Below are 14,885 nucleotides of genomic sequence, written 5' to 3'. Positions count from 1 at the left end.
ATTTACATGATGTCTTGCATCGAATATTTCTGAATTTGCGTTTGCATTATTAATATTTAATTAAACCTCCCGGATTAAAATTGCAAACCTTCGTAGAATTAGTAAGGAATTAATAATATTTTAATCTTATTTTATTTATAGATTATTTATGTTATCGTACCGATTTGGAGCTCTGCGAATACTACTGGCGGCAAACTTAATTTCGAATGACATGTTAACTTAACTATCCAAGATATAATATGTTAACCAGAAACCCAACCTCTTAGCTTCGAATGATATGTTAATACGTTCGTTGCCATGACAATACCTGTGATTCGGACCACTATTAAGATATTTGCTCTTTTTTAATTGTAGTAGAGAAGAAAATATCTAAATAGATAGTATGTATGAATCATAGGCGATTCACTTCTTGAGCAACGTATTAAAACAAGGAGATATAAACTAAACATTGGCTTGCATCAAATTCTACATTGACCGGAAACTTTTACCGTCATGCGAATGTAAGTGACACGGCAGACAACTTTTTAACCGGCAACTTACTACCCAAACTTCTATGCTGTATTATAGGCGAGCGTTAGATTTACAATAACTGGTACAGTTACAAAATTCTTTTTTTTCAGGGACCTATTCATCACTTCGCTTGAATGTTGGTATTGCACCAACCAATAATTGTTTGTGCCACGGGTATCGATATTAAAATAGAATCGATTCAACCACCAACATACACATCCATCCATGGAATTTTCAGTGAAATTGAGTTTGGAATCCACATTCCTATGGTCTGAAGGTTGACTACAGCCAGAATATACTTCCAGAGTTCTTCTTCATCAAAACTATCCGCTCAAATACAGTATGCTCTTCATTTATACTAATTTTTTTGCGAAGTATTTTTTTAAAAAAGGAAAATTTTAGAAATTGTTATAATAATGGATTTAGTCCAGCAAACTTATAAAAAAATATTACATGCCAATATTCTTTTTTTTTTTTTCAATAAAAATATTTCACAACTCTCAATAAAATTTCAAATCAGAAAAACTTGATTCCATACTACTCTATTTGTCTCAATCGCAATCAGTGTATATTTTTTCCAAATATGCTGTAGTTTTTGTTATAAAGTCATTATAAATAAGAGTTCTTAAATGATCAATGCTTCTATTATCTCAGATCAGAGTCAAAGGAATGATCAACTATGTTATTTGTTCTTTGCTTATGAAGTAAAGAAGAATCTTCCAAAACAAACAGTAGTCCTTTACACTCGGACAACAGTAATAATTATAATAGGGACTAATTACAATTAAGTGATAAAACAATTATTAAGTAAAACTTGAAACCATACAATGACCATAGATTTGATTTGTTATAATGAAGTTCTGTATTAAATCTACATAAAGAACATGTTGCAATTGATTTCATAATTCTGAACCACCCATAAATATCTTGAATTGACTGAATTCCAATCTTAAAACTTTTTTTATCATACTAACGAGAGAAAGTTTATTCTTACAGATTTGGAATGCACCAAGCTAATATGATTTTTATTAATCCAGATCACAAATCTCGGATACCAAAGGCAGACTTTGTCATTACCAATTCTTGGAAAGCCAACTTGACAAAAAGAAATTACTTTTAATGACACAGCTTTATTTTTACTAATTCCTGCAAATTTCAGTTAGTTGAATAATGATATTTAAATCTGAGATTAAATTTTAAAGAAAAATAATTGATTGCAAAAACATTCATCGCCATTTTTTATGCAAAACTTATTAAATGGATGATTGGATTTTACAATAAAATAGTGAGAAGATTATTCAGATTTCATTTGGTTCATTAGTATTCCATCTAGAAACAATAAAAATGGAATGAATTTTGAAATTATGAATGATAATCAGATGATAAGATATCTGATTCAGTAACTTACTTTCCACTATGCATTAAATATCAAATGAACTACATCCATGTCCATGTCAAATATTTGAAAGAATTGAATGTCAAACAAAAAAATCTTTAATCTTGAAATAAAAATTTGAGAAACACTCCCCACAACCTTATGATACTAATGACATTAATTAATTTCCTTCAATGTGTTTCTTTAAAATTTGAATAATATTTCATCTGAAGTATAAGATATTTAATAATTTAGATATTGATAATGTTTGGAAATTGCATTGTGTTCTAATGACTTTTGGCTTAAATTAAGGAATTTTTATACTCCAAGTGATAATCAGACTTTATTTCTTAAAATAATACATATAGAAATACTTTTATGAATAAACCTTTGATTTGATAAAAGAAAAAAGTACATAGGTTTAAAACACATTATAAACGTTTGTAAAATAAATAACAATATAAAAAAGCTTTTAATTATATTTTTTAAGTACCATAAATAAGCATTAAGTAGATGCCCTCAGTCAATAATGGCACAGTTCAAATTTTTTAATAAAAGCATTAAAAATATAAAATACATCTATGCCATTTTTTTTTTAAATTATATGACTATATGCATGAAAAACATATTATCAATCATCTAAAAAATTATAAAGGTGAAAAATAGAAAAATTAAACTTTGATTCTAATATAATTACAGATATGCAAGTCTTTGTACTAATTGATATTGTATTTCATTTGCTTTTAAATGGTTAAACTTTGAATTGGTAAAATTCCTGATATTACTTTTGCAAGTTAATTAATATACACTACAATTTATTTTTTACTATCTGATAAAATTTAAATACTAATTTCAATGTTAAATGCTTGTATACTATTGTATTCAGATCATACTATTCATCTTCAAACAAAAATAAATTTAAAAAATTATAAAAAGAAAGAAAATCAAATATAAGACTCTTTTTACTTTAAGTTAAAACTATTACAAATTTTAAAATTAAATTTATACAAAAAATAGAGAAGTACAATACCAAAAAATTTAAGCATACATAACAATACAAAACATAGGTAAATAAAAAAATACTAATGAAAATAAAGCAATATAAAAAATGCAGTACATCACAATGTATTTTTTTATAAAAATTTCAGCAATTGGAAATATAAAGCAACAATTTGCTATCCAACCACAGATAAACTTATAATAAAATACTTTTCTAAAACATAACACATTTCTTTCTTCTTTTCTTGAGTGAATCAAATATTCTGTCAACAACAACAAAAAAAATTAACAAGCTTTCCTAAATACAATCTGAATATACTACAAGTTTAAGTAGATTTTATTTATGATTTTGTTTTTAGTGCAACAGCAGATATAATTATTTTTGCATAAGCTTCTAGAATTTTAATCCAACAATATAAGATTAAATAAATTTTCTATTTTTTAAATTGATATATGGATACTAATTTTTTACACTGCATGCAAGCAAACTTTCTAGAATGTTTGGAAATGATTTGTACTTGAGTTGTCATTTAAAAGAAATGCAAAACACAGCACAAAATGCAATAGCACTATATAAGTAGTTGTAATCTCTTGAAATACTCTGGGTAAAAGTGAAGTTTAGTGTGCCCCTTGCTGTGCCAAGGATGCCAAGTCACCAATGAAGATGGTGGACAAAGGAAACAAACACTTCTGCGGTTATTAACATTTCTTCCAACCAGTTACGATTAACATTTTCCGCAATATAATGATTTTTTTATTGATAAGTATCATTTTTTTTCAGACCGGAGTGCGGAGCAAAAGTTAGAGCATGAGATGCCTTTGACATCTGTAAAAGGTACAAGGCAAAATTTTCTAAAACAATATCCTACGGCTTCACTAGCAGCGGGAGTGGGAACCTAGTAGCTTCGCTAGCACATTGAACATTAGGACTGTGTGGATAACAGAAACAGCACATAACACATAGAAAATAAAAAATGAAGGACGGTATAGGAACGGATTTCAGAAGGAATTTTAAAAAATTAATGCACTTACTTGATTTATTTAACACACACTTAGAAGCAATCAAATCATTCTCCATACAAAATTTCAAGCAAGCATCGTTTCCTTTCATCAACTCGTAAAAAAATATATGTATCCACTCGCCCTTCATCCATTCCACAGGTTCGAAATATTGTCTTCCATCCCATTTATCCGACATCCATTGTTGCACAATTGCCAAGATAACAAATTATCATGGGAACCAACCATTACATCACCAAAAGAATAACAAGAACTGCGAAGAATTCCATTGCAGCTGACTTTTAAAGTAAGAATTCAGATGATTTTTTAAAGCGCATACTGACAATTAAAAATTGCAAAAGAATAAATATTTTCGGTTTGTATTCACAATAAAAATAAAATTGCAGTGTCTTATTAGTTGTAAAAAAAACTTTTAATTATAATAAAGAAAATTAAAATCTTTAATCGATATTTTTTTTATTATTTTCAATTTAACATTTTTCTAAAAATAGTTGTAGTTTATGTACAACTCAACCATTGTAAAAAAATAGTAAACAAAACAGCATTAGGATTGCTAGAAGAGTATTCCGTTGGGTTGCCATATTTGCGACAAACTCGAGGGCACACTAATCTTCACTTTAACCATATTCTGTTTATTTTGTGGCAATACCAACAATTTGTGGCCTCACAAATAATAACAAAGTATTTGGATACTTGTTTTCACATACAACACTGGAAAATCCATTTTTTCTTATTTCCTCTGCAATATCTCGATCTGGAAAGCATCCATCAAAATACAGATGCCACAGAGGAGCTACAAATCTCTGGATAGTAAAGCTCCACTGATCATGCGGGAAGGCAACATGCTCAAGAAACAGAAATTTACCACCCTGTAAAAAATATATAAAATTATATGTTACAAAAAGAATGGTCAAAAATTTAAATTCTGTACTACATACAAAAGAATAAAAAATATATAGCATTCTAAAAATATTTCCCAGTTAAAAATTAATGTATTCTAAAATGAATTACTCATAATTTGTAAAAAAAAAAAAAAATTAAATATGTATATTCCAATTTATTCATAAATAAAAAAATTTATAATGTAATAAAATATAAACAAACCATATATTACAGTAATTGCGGGTGTTTTATTTCAATCAAATTGATATGTTGGGCTTTTTCTCATAGTTAGTGTGGTTGTTGCTATAGGTGCTAAATTATAGAGTAAAAGGGAAGTGGAAACATGTAAATGTACAACAAAAATAAAAACATATATAAAAAGAACACTAATTTACATACTAATTTAATTTAATCTTTTATCTAAATACTCCACAAAAAAATATTGTTTTATTTATAGTACCTAATGCCATAGCTTAAGGAAACTTGGAGTAGAATAAAAAATATTTTTGAATATAGGAGTAGAGATAAAAATAAAGATTATCATTCAACAACTATAAGAAGAATTCTATATCCTTTATATCTGAGAGTTTCAGTTAAAAAATAATATCACTAAACTAAAATGAAAAAAAAAATTATAACTAAAATATAATATCTTTATTAATTAAAATATAACTTAAATTTGCAATAATAAAAACCTATACATCTATCTATCTATCTATCTATCTATATATATATATATATATAACAACAGTTTTTAAAAAGCATTTTATAATTGGAAAAGTGATTGAATATTACAAAACTAAATTTAATAATCAATAAACTAATTTAAAAAATGATACATAATACAAAAATTTTGTAATCATTGAACAAAATAAATTCAGCAGAACTAATCCTTTTTGCAACATTTATTTATAATCGAAAATATGTTTTTTTTCTTTGTTTTGTTTTTCTTTAAATATTTGAAACATTTAAAATTACAGCCTTATTTAAGTGATATTTCTATTTCTTGATAAAACATTCAGTATCAATTAATTCAATAGCATTTAGCAACAAGCAATAATGGTCAGTTGCAAAAATGATAATGTACTGCAGCCTTATAGTTACAGCATTTGGCTGATTTGAAATGCATTTTGATTACTAATAATTATGCCACTAAAAAATTATCAATATTTATAAGTTTCAAACTTCAAAGCAAAAAAATAATAAAAAATAAATACATATATAAATTAAATACACTTACAGGTCTTAAAACACGTCTCACTTCACTCAGTACTGATTGAATATTCTGGACAGAACATAGAACAAAAGTGCACACTACAACATCCATAGAAGCATCTGCAATCTCTTCCATATTTTCTGCCATGGCAGTCACTGTTTTTTTGTAAGTAATTTGCGGATATTTCTTTTGATTTTCTTTAAAATATGTTTCAAAGGTTGCATTCATGTCAAGTGCAGTTAGGTTTGCATTCTGAGGATAAAACTGCAAATTAGCTCCTCCTCCAATGCCAATCTCCAAAATATCTAGAGGCAAATTTTTCTTACGATCAGCAAGGTGCTCATTCAAAATATCAAAAGCACGTTTCCTCAATGGTGTCAACCTAGGATTGAAAAGAGGTCCAAGGCATCTCATGAAAATAAAGGAAAACCATTTATCTCGAAATCGTTTACTAAATTTTAAAAGTAAAACAAATGGCAGCAAAATTGAGAGTGATGACATCCACCATATAGTTGATAATGCACCATACACAACAACTTCCATTATTACAGATTTATTTTGAAACTAGTAAGTCAAAGTCTTGTTAAGTAACTGAAATGTTGGCAAATCTAAAAAATAAATAAATAAGAAAAAAATTAATGATTAGATAACTAAGCAATGCTAAAAACATAATTTTAACTTTAAATCTCTATTACTATAATCTACATACCTTCAGAATTATTAATAAATCCCTAACTATATGAAACAGTTCTTTAAAATATCTAATGAAAAACTTTTTACCAGCAAATTTTGATGTGTTATACCTGAAATTAAATTCATTCAATTTATTTAAGCAAATTATCAATTAAAAAATTAATAAATGATTTAATTTTTTTAAAATAAAATTTTTATTAGTTTATTAGCTTTATAGTATACAGATTAAGAAAGATACTGTTAAGATCTTAGAGTTAAAATGTTTGCAAGACGTAACACCTAATAGCACGAAAATTGCATATACATAAACAAAAAAGGCATCTCCCCTTCCTAAACTGTATATACTATATAAAATAAAGCTTTCACATTGAAAAAAGTGAATCATAAATCTTAATCATATATCAAAATATACACATCAATCAATATATTCTACAAATTATTTATATTACTTTGATTTATTTCGAAATTCATATGTATATATGAACATATGATTAGTGCTGTCACATTATCAAATATTAATAATGTATTCTATCTAAATGGTTTCAAAAGGAAAAGATAACCTATCAACAATAATAAGAAAATAATAATAATAATACGTACGTTTAAAAAAAATTTCAACTGTCTATGAATCATATGATATAGTTTTAAAAAATGTCAAAGAAATTTATCAATGTCAATGCTCTCTTAATACTTATTAATATACTTCAGAATATACTATAGCTTATGTGTTAAAGAAATTGTTATTTTCTAATTTTTTTATGCCAATGTCTAAAGAAAAAAGAAAGTTCACAAAGAACCATGCCAATACATGCAATAAAAGATAGATAGAAAGAGTAAGAAATTCTTTAAAAATTGTTCTCACAAAACAATATTTTGAGGCCATTAACCTCAAAATTTTACTCAGAGTTTCGACATATAACAACAAAAAGAGGTAAAATATTTTGACAAAATCAATTGAACAACCAAATCAACAATATTTACTCTAAAGATTCAATTCAGTAATAATAATTAAGGATCATTATCAAGGATAATAATAATTAAGAAATAATACCTGATGATTATTACGCATTTAAATACAGAGCAAAACATGTACTTCGACACCTCACACTTTTCAATCCTTCTACAAGAAACTAAAAACGATGAACTGGATTAAGTTTTCCTCAATCAACGGGAGGTCCAAATGACGCCTCCGGCAAATATAAACGAGTTCACAAAAATACAGGAAACGCAATTAAAGAGACGTATCTAGCGATGCGTTAAATGACGAACAATGATTTCAAAAAAACAACTAAACAAATAAAATTAAAGGAGAAAGAACAATAAGCGAACATGTATGAAAGTAAACTTAAGTAAGTATGTTAAGTAAGTAAAAGCAAAAAATTAACTGAGAAAATGCAAAAGCCAACTTCCAAACAAATAAAATTTTAAAAAAATCACCTTATAATGGATCACATTTTAAATGGAAAATAAATTTGTCCTTAACAAAACAAACAGACGGATCTAATAACTTTTTAAGAATCCACTTTTGTTTACCATGTATATTGTTGCCATTCAGTATTCGATAAATGTTATTAAACTTTTTCCTTCAAAAATAATTGCATTCACATATTGTCCAACTGGAGCGTTTTTGTGAATAATGCTGAGAATTTCAGAGGAAAGCAATGTAATAACATCAAAAAAAATTTTTTACATAAGATATCAATTATTTTATTAAAATAAAATAATTGCGATAATCTTTTTATTCCATATTGCTTCTTTGGCTTTCAGGTGGTTCGTCAGGGTAACTGTTTGTGAAACGTTTTATGCAGTTTAATTTCAATAACTTCCTAGCAAAGTATGCTTTAATTTTAAATTTTGATAGAAACTGAACTTAAACAGTTTAAAAAGACTTATACCAATCTGATCATTGTGTTATTCTTATCCCTAATTTTCTGCCATATCACTTAAAATTTGAAACAAAACAATACAAATGTTCTTGTTGAAATTAAATGTATTTATTAAAAAAAAAGGGTAATCAACATTAGAAGAGAATCAACATCATCAGCAAGAGAATAAAAATACAAAATGAAATATTTATGTCAACAATAAAAGGATTCGATTTTCATAACACAACTGTTGCAAAATAAATAAAACAAATAATATTTGTTCCAAAATCAATTAAAATAAGTAAAAAAGCTATACCGCAACTATTGTGATACTATTAAAAAAACAGTTTTTTTTTTTTTCATTAGAAGTATTAAGATAGCGTAAAAGTCAATTTTGAGCAGTAATTTTCGGCAGTAATAAAGGAAAAACAAACAAATTTTGCTTACTTTTTGGTTAATTAAAATTCTAAGAATTAAAAAATACCATTCCGAGTGAAACATTTCCCCTTTTCAAATTACATTTCCACTAAATTTGGCAGCTTTAAGAATAGTAATCTGTCCCACAGATTACAAAACAGACAACATTCTTCTTTATATTTATTATTAATCGCCTTTGACAAACAGCTGATTTGCTGAGATTATTGCTATATAAAATTTCACCTTTATTGTATTTAACTTAATGGTTTACAGCAAAATGTTTTTAAGCTTCACATTTTTACAATCGATCTTTCAGGAATTTTACGCTATAAGTGGTAGTCATTGCACAGTAGTTAATAAAAAAAAGGAGAACATCTTTGTAATTTTTTTCATATTTATTATAGCATCTTCACAAATTTGGTGTCGATGGAAATAACTCGGGATGACAGTTCTTTTTTTAAGATAGACAAATTCATTAGCCGGGTTAATTAATAATTAGCCACCACCGACAAACAAAAACAAAAAAGGCAAACACTTTTAAACTTTTAAATAGTTGGTAAAAAACTGTTAATTTTTAACATGATATCTTGCAGTATTTTAAGACTTTCTAGGTCCATTAATGCTGTGCTTACGTCATTATTTTGAACTTTTAAATACTTTCTTAATTCCAAGACTTTTATGCATTCCTTTAAATAATGATAAACTATTCCGATTCCTTCACAGATGCAATTAATTTCCCTCATTGTTCCAAATATTTGGAAGTATGCAGAAAATCATCCAAGTCCAAATAAAATTTGCATTCTTAGTGGATAGTATTTCCTTAATTTTAATTCTGGATTAGGAATAAAGTTATAAGTTCTTCTTCTTTTTTTTGGATATATATCATCTATCAAAACATTACAGCTTTATTTCGTCTCTTAATTCCCATTTTAACACTATTTGATTTGGGGACAATTATATCCCCAAACTCTCTTTCGGTGTCGCTAGCTTTGTACTTTGATTTGCCCTTTCGTTACCATTTATTCCAATAAGGGCCTTAACCCAATTTAATTCGATCCACTTGTTTTTTTTTACATTTTTTTTTAATATTTTCTACCAATTGTTTATACTAATGGAGTAGAGAACGAAAATCCTAAAATGAATTTAAATTATGATTATATGAAAATAAATGAAAGAAATTAAGAAAGTGGTAAGTGTAATGTGATTATGATGATAGTATCTTCGTAACAGTGTAGAAAGTAAGTATAAATGCTTATGTTTGATCAACGGAGACATAACGAATACAAAATATTAATGTGCTTATTTTAATTTTAGAGGTAAATAAAAATAACAAAGGCAATTACTTAAATCACATTTTAAATTTTAAACTAATTAAAAAATTTCTTAATTTAATTATTTTCTACTTTTTTGTCTTTAGTTTATAAATCATTATTATGATTATTTTAAAACATTAAAAAATATTTTGCTCAAATTTATTTCCATGTGTTTTTCAGTACTGAAAATATTAAAATAAAATATCGCTATCGAGGGTAACAAAATTTGAAACAATATCTTTGAAAATAAAAATGTCATATTTTTCCGATTGTTTATTCATGAAACTGTAAAATATATCCGAAGCAATAAATTATTTTCATGAGTTCTAAATAATATGTTATTTAAAAAATAATTTTCAGCTCGTCCATTAAAAATTTATTTAGAATAATGTTTGTACTATTCTTTGCTATACAAATAAATAAATCGAAAAGAAGTCTTTATAGTTTACATTTTATAAAATTAACTTCTGCTGTTTCCATTTTAAAACAAAATATTAGATATAATGGATGCACTCATTTATTTATTTACTGCCTTCTATATTATGTATTTTCAAAAATAATTTCGAAGAAGAAATTATATATATACATAAATATATAAATATTTAACAACTCATCTATTTCTATTATTATAATTTCGCATTTTTAGTAATTAATTATTATTAATTACTGATTTAATTTGACAAATTAGAGTATCTAATATTTAAATTTGTCCACCCTGGTTAATCTATACTTATACATATTTTATGGAAACAATTTAGCTTGATTGCAAAAGCAAATTATTTTCGTTAAATCGTTAAATTATCGTTAAATGTTTATTAAAATTGAACTTTGTTATTATTATTATTTATTTATTTTCATTTTTTTTTTTTTTTTTTTTTTTTTGTATATGAAAAAAGTAATCGTCAAAAAATTAGAACAATTCACAAATCTTCATGTTTCAGATCGTCGTGAGTTCGAACCCCCCCTTTTTTCGGGATTATGCCTCCTTGCCTGTTGCTCTGTTTTTTTTTCTATGATTACGATTTCAAAAAAGACTTTATGCTTGAAGGATTAAATTTGACATATGGTCTTAACAGCAAATGTGTTGATTTCTATCAAATTTTGGAACGAAATTCATTTATAGAAAATCTCTCTGTCTGTCAGTATGTTCGTGAATATACGAGAACAAAAACTAAAAAACATAAAGATATAGACAGATTAAATTTGTTATTAATGTTTGGAGTCTAAAGGTGGGAATAAATTCCATTAAAATTGGCGATCTTTCTATCTATATTTTTATACCCACAAAAACACAATATTTCATAAACTTAACAACTTTATTATACGAAATTTAGTTTAGAGTTTTAGCATCTAAAGTATAAATTCTTATCAAATGATCATCCAAATCTGCCAAAAAGGTGACCATCCTTTGTTCTAAATTTTCGCATGCATGCATATACAATAGTTCAAAAACATAATGGCATGACAGAACTTGGTACGTGAACTTGAGACAGGTGAAATTCTTTGGTGAATTTTGGTTCCAATTGTTTGGCAAAAAAGGCGATCAAAATAAATATTTGATTTTCTGATAATTGCGTATTAATCATATGCAAGTTATATATAGATAAAAAAATCCTTCGAAGATCGCACACTAAATTCACACCAAAGATCGATATTCCTCAACTATTGTTCGCCAAAGCAATGCAATAATTAAACAAGTATCTTTTCTTTACTAATTTGTAAATCTTTTCTTATTATATCGTTTCTTTTTGCACTTTATATCTTACTTATTAATTAATATTTATTTAATACTTACTATTTCTTACTATACTTTATACGTCTTTTCTTTAGTGTACTGTGTAGTACACAATTTTCTTGTGTGGAACTCTAAAAATGAGAATCTGAGCATTGATGGTGTTCACAAATTGCCTACGGTCCACAATTTCATACGCAGAGGGAGGTTTAACAACTTTCATTAGTTTTAATATTTCTCGAAAATGTTTGATGTGTATAAAAATACATCAGTTTATTAACATCAATTTTGAAATTTAAATTACGAATATTATGTAGTAAATGAGACAATTCATTAGATTTTTTTAAAGTCGTTTTTCTGTTGTTGATCTTCTTTCAATCTTATCAGATCTTTCGTTTATCTATACTTATAAATAAAGCTCAATGTGTGTGTGTGTGTTGGCGCTCTACAGGCCAGGTCATTTGACCTACGGCTACCAAATTTGGTACATGTGTACCTTAGAGGTCGGGAATGTGCACCTGGGGTCTCTTTTTTTAAATTTTTAATTAGAATTTTAATTATTAATTAAACACTAACTTTCCCGCCAAAAAATCTTTTCATTTTCCCCACCGCCAAATGAGTAAGGCTTTAGTTTTTCCCCCCAACAATAATGAGGCTAGAGTTAACATTTTTCGGCCGATTATTTCAAACGATTCTGTTTATTTTCTTAATATTTTATGCATTTAAAATTAAACATTATTAATTAATCCATCTTTCAGATTCATTCTGAAGTACTTTTGAATTAAAATAACACAGAATAAAGAAAATTATAAATGTCTAATCTGCATAGCGTTACCCCAACTGGCGTAGAAAAATTCATGCATTTGCTTTACCGTAACAAGCGTTGAAAATTCACGCATGCGCATTGTGTTCTGATTGTTGACATGACAACCATTATCAACGGATGATTTAAATTATTTTTAGGTTAGTTGCATGCTTTTGTAATTAAATTGTATTTATGATAGTTATATATTTTTTTGTATATGTTTATAGTTTTAAGTAGTTTTTTTTAACCTGTTTTCGGCCGATTATTTTAAGCGATTCATTTTATTTTCTTAGTGTTTGATGCATTTAAAATGAAATATTGTTAATTAATCAATCTGTTCATGATGAATCTGAGAAAATTTTGTTGACAAATTCTTGAGATATTACATAAATTAAGAAAGATATTCTTTAGTGCCCATAAAGTTTAAACGCTCAGTGACTCTGTTATCAGTAATCATATTATAAAAAAATGCTTTGTTTCAGTAAAAAATATTATTATATTAATTGCAGATTAATTCTTTCCACTTTAATTTAAAGCATAAATTCTACGAGAGGTAACAGAAAATTAGAGAGATACATATTACGTTATGACTGAAGGCCTTTATAATATTATGAGTGAATTATATGACTATCAAAATTTGAAGTTTTAATATATTTGATGAAGAATCTATTAAAGTTGGAATTGCGTAAAATATTTAATTATTAAAATTTCAACGAACATTAAGATTGGCGAACCGGCTGGTCGCCAAAGGCGGCTAGTTAACTAATAAAAGAACAAATAAAACTTAAAATTTTTTAGTTCCGCTTTCATTATAAAATATTTACTCCATATACGTCAAAATGTATTCGGGAAATCTGGGAATCATGATGACAAATATTCTATGCTGTTGCAGATAATCTGAGCTTATTTATAATAGGGCTTTTTTCGAGAATTTCATCATCTCATCAATCAAAATTTCATTATATATCGTTTTATATTTCTCAGAATGAGGTTAAGTGAAGCAAAGAATGTTATCAACAGTTCTAAGAATTAGGATGACTCGTGAAAAGTGTTTTATAGCTTTTATTTATTTATTTAATTTGAAGTTACCATGCTGTAAGTGTTTTACTATGTATAACACATTCAATGAATGTGCAGTGAAAATTGTCAATCGTTAAACGAAATCAGTTGGAACGCACACTAATGGAAACTATTTTCCAAAAATGCAATTGTTATTTTAAACCATTCAAATTATACCCACTTTGAATACCTTGATGCTACCTTCATTTCGAAATGTGCGAACATTTAATAATGAAAAATAAACTCTGAAATATTTAATTTGAGGTGTGTGTTTTATCCTTTTTTATTCCAAAAAACCTAATACCGCTTCGGTGTACATTTTGTGTCATAATAAAGAAGAGATACTGAAAAATATTTTAATGGATATAAGAAAAAGGGACGTCAAAGATTCCTCCCTGTTAGCACAAAATGTCCAACAACATTATTCCGGTATCTACACGATGTTGGTCGGCATTAAGAATACTGCCCAACATCTTGAAAATGTCGTACAATATCTTGTGCTAGTAGGGTTGCATTTGGCAACAAAAATGAAGGTTTTAGAAAGTACAGAAATTATGACGGTATCTCAGGAGTCATGTTTGCAAGAACTTTTAAGATTTTTTCGATGATCTATGGGAGAAACATATATAAAACGAACTTAATGAATTTTATTTTTGAAATGGGATCCTGAAGTAAGCTCTCTAGCTACAGTCTGAAAGCTATTGTGCTATGCATCCATTTAATTAGAAATTTCCTATTTGCATGTGTATTGTTGATTTCTGCAAGTGTTGTATTTACGTATGTTTTGTTACTTGCGTTTCGTGTTTTCTTGTGAAGTAAAACATTATCCATTATCAAGCTTTTAGGCTTTCACTGTACATAAACCGAACGAATTTTTCGCAACAGCATTTAACTGCATTATTATTGATGTCTTAATGAATTTATATATAAAGTTTCAAGTATTTAAAGGTATTTGTAACGGAGTATTCGGTAACAATTTTATCAGGATACTTATTCCGA

The 14,885-nt window shown here is 26.8% G+C and overlaps 1 protein-coding gene across 2 annotated transcripts; it reads right to left on the bottom strand.

Annotated features, from left to right (window-relative positions):
- Nucleotides 1–2,340: 2,340 nt before the first annotated feature.
- Nucleotides 2,341–8,230, bottom strand: LOC129985153 (N6-adenosine-methyltransferase TMT1A-like). 2 transcript variants are annotated; one of them, XM_056095074.1, is made up of 3 exons: nt 7,747–7,968; nt 6,027–6,610; nt 2,341–4,773 (listed from the first exon to the last, which is right to left on the bottom strand). In XM_056095074.1, exons 2-3 carry the CDS (start codon nt 6,543–6,545, stop codon nt 4,537–4,539), a joined length of 756 nt encoding a protein of 251 aa, XP_055951049.1. In that variant the 5' UTR covers nt 6,546–6,610; nt 7,747–7,968; the 3' UTR covers nt 2,341–4,536. The 2 variants fall into 2 exon arrangements, with proteins under 2 accessions (XP_055951049.1, XP_055951050.1); XM_056095075.1 differs by lacking the exon at nt 7,747–7,968 and adding an exon at nt 8,133–8,230 and having other exon boundaries at nt 2,342–4,773.
- Nucleotides 8,231–14,885: the final 6,655 nt, after the last annotated feature.

Source organism: Argiope bruennichi, chromosome 9, assembly GCF_947563725.1.
Source record: "Argiope bruennichi chromosome 9, qqArgBrue1.1, whole genome shotgun sequence".
Classification (NCBI taxonomy): Eukaryota; Metazoa; Arthropoda; class Arachnida; order Araneae; family Araneidae; genus Argiope; species Argiope bruennichi.
The sequence above is the reverse complement of the archived record's forward strand: the minus strand, read 5'-3'. Positions and strand labels throughout refer to the sequence as shown.

Excerpts from the sequence above, each read along its gene's own strand:
- LOC129985153 (XM_056095075.1), bottom strand. The coding sequence starts at position 6,545 with ATGGAAGTTGTTGTGTATGGTGCATTATCAACTATATGGTGGATGTCA. Across the intron at positions 4,774-6,026 it reads TGAGACGTGTTTTAAGACCT|GGTGGTAAATTTCTGTTTCT; the intron begins GTAAGTGTATTT and ends TATTTTTTACAG.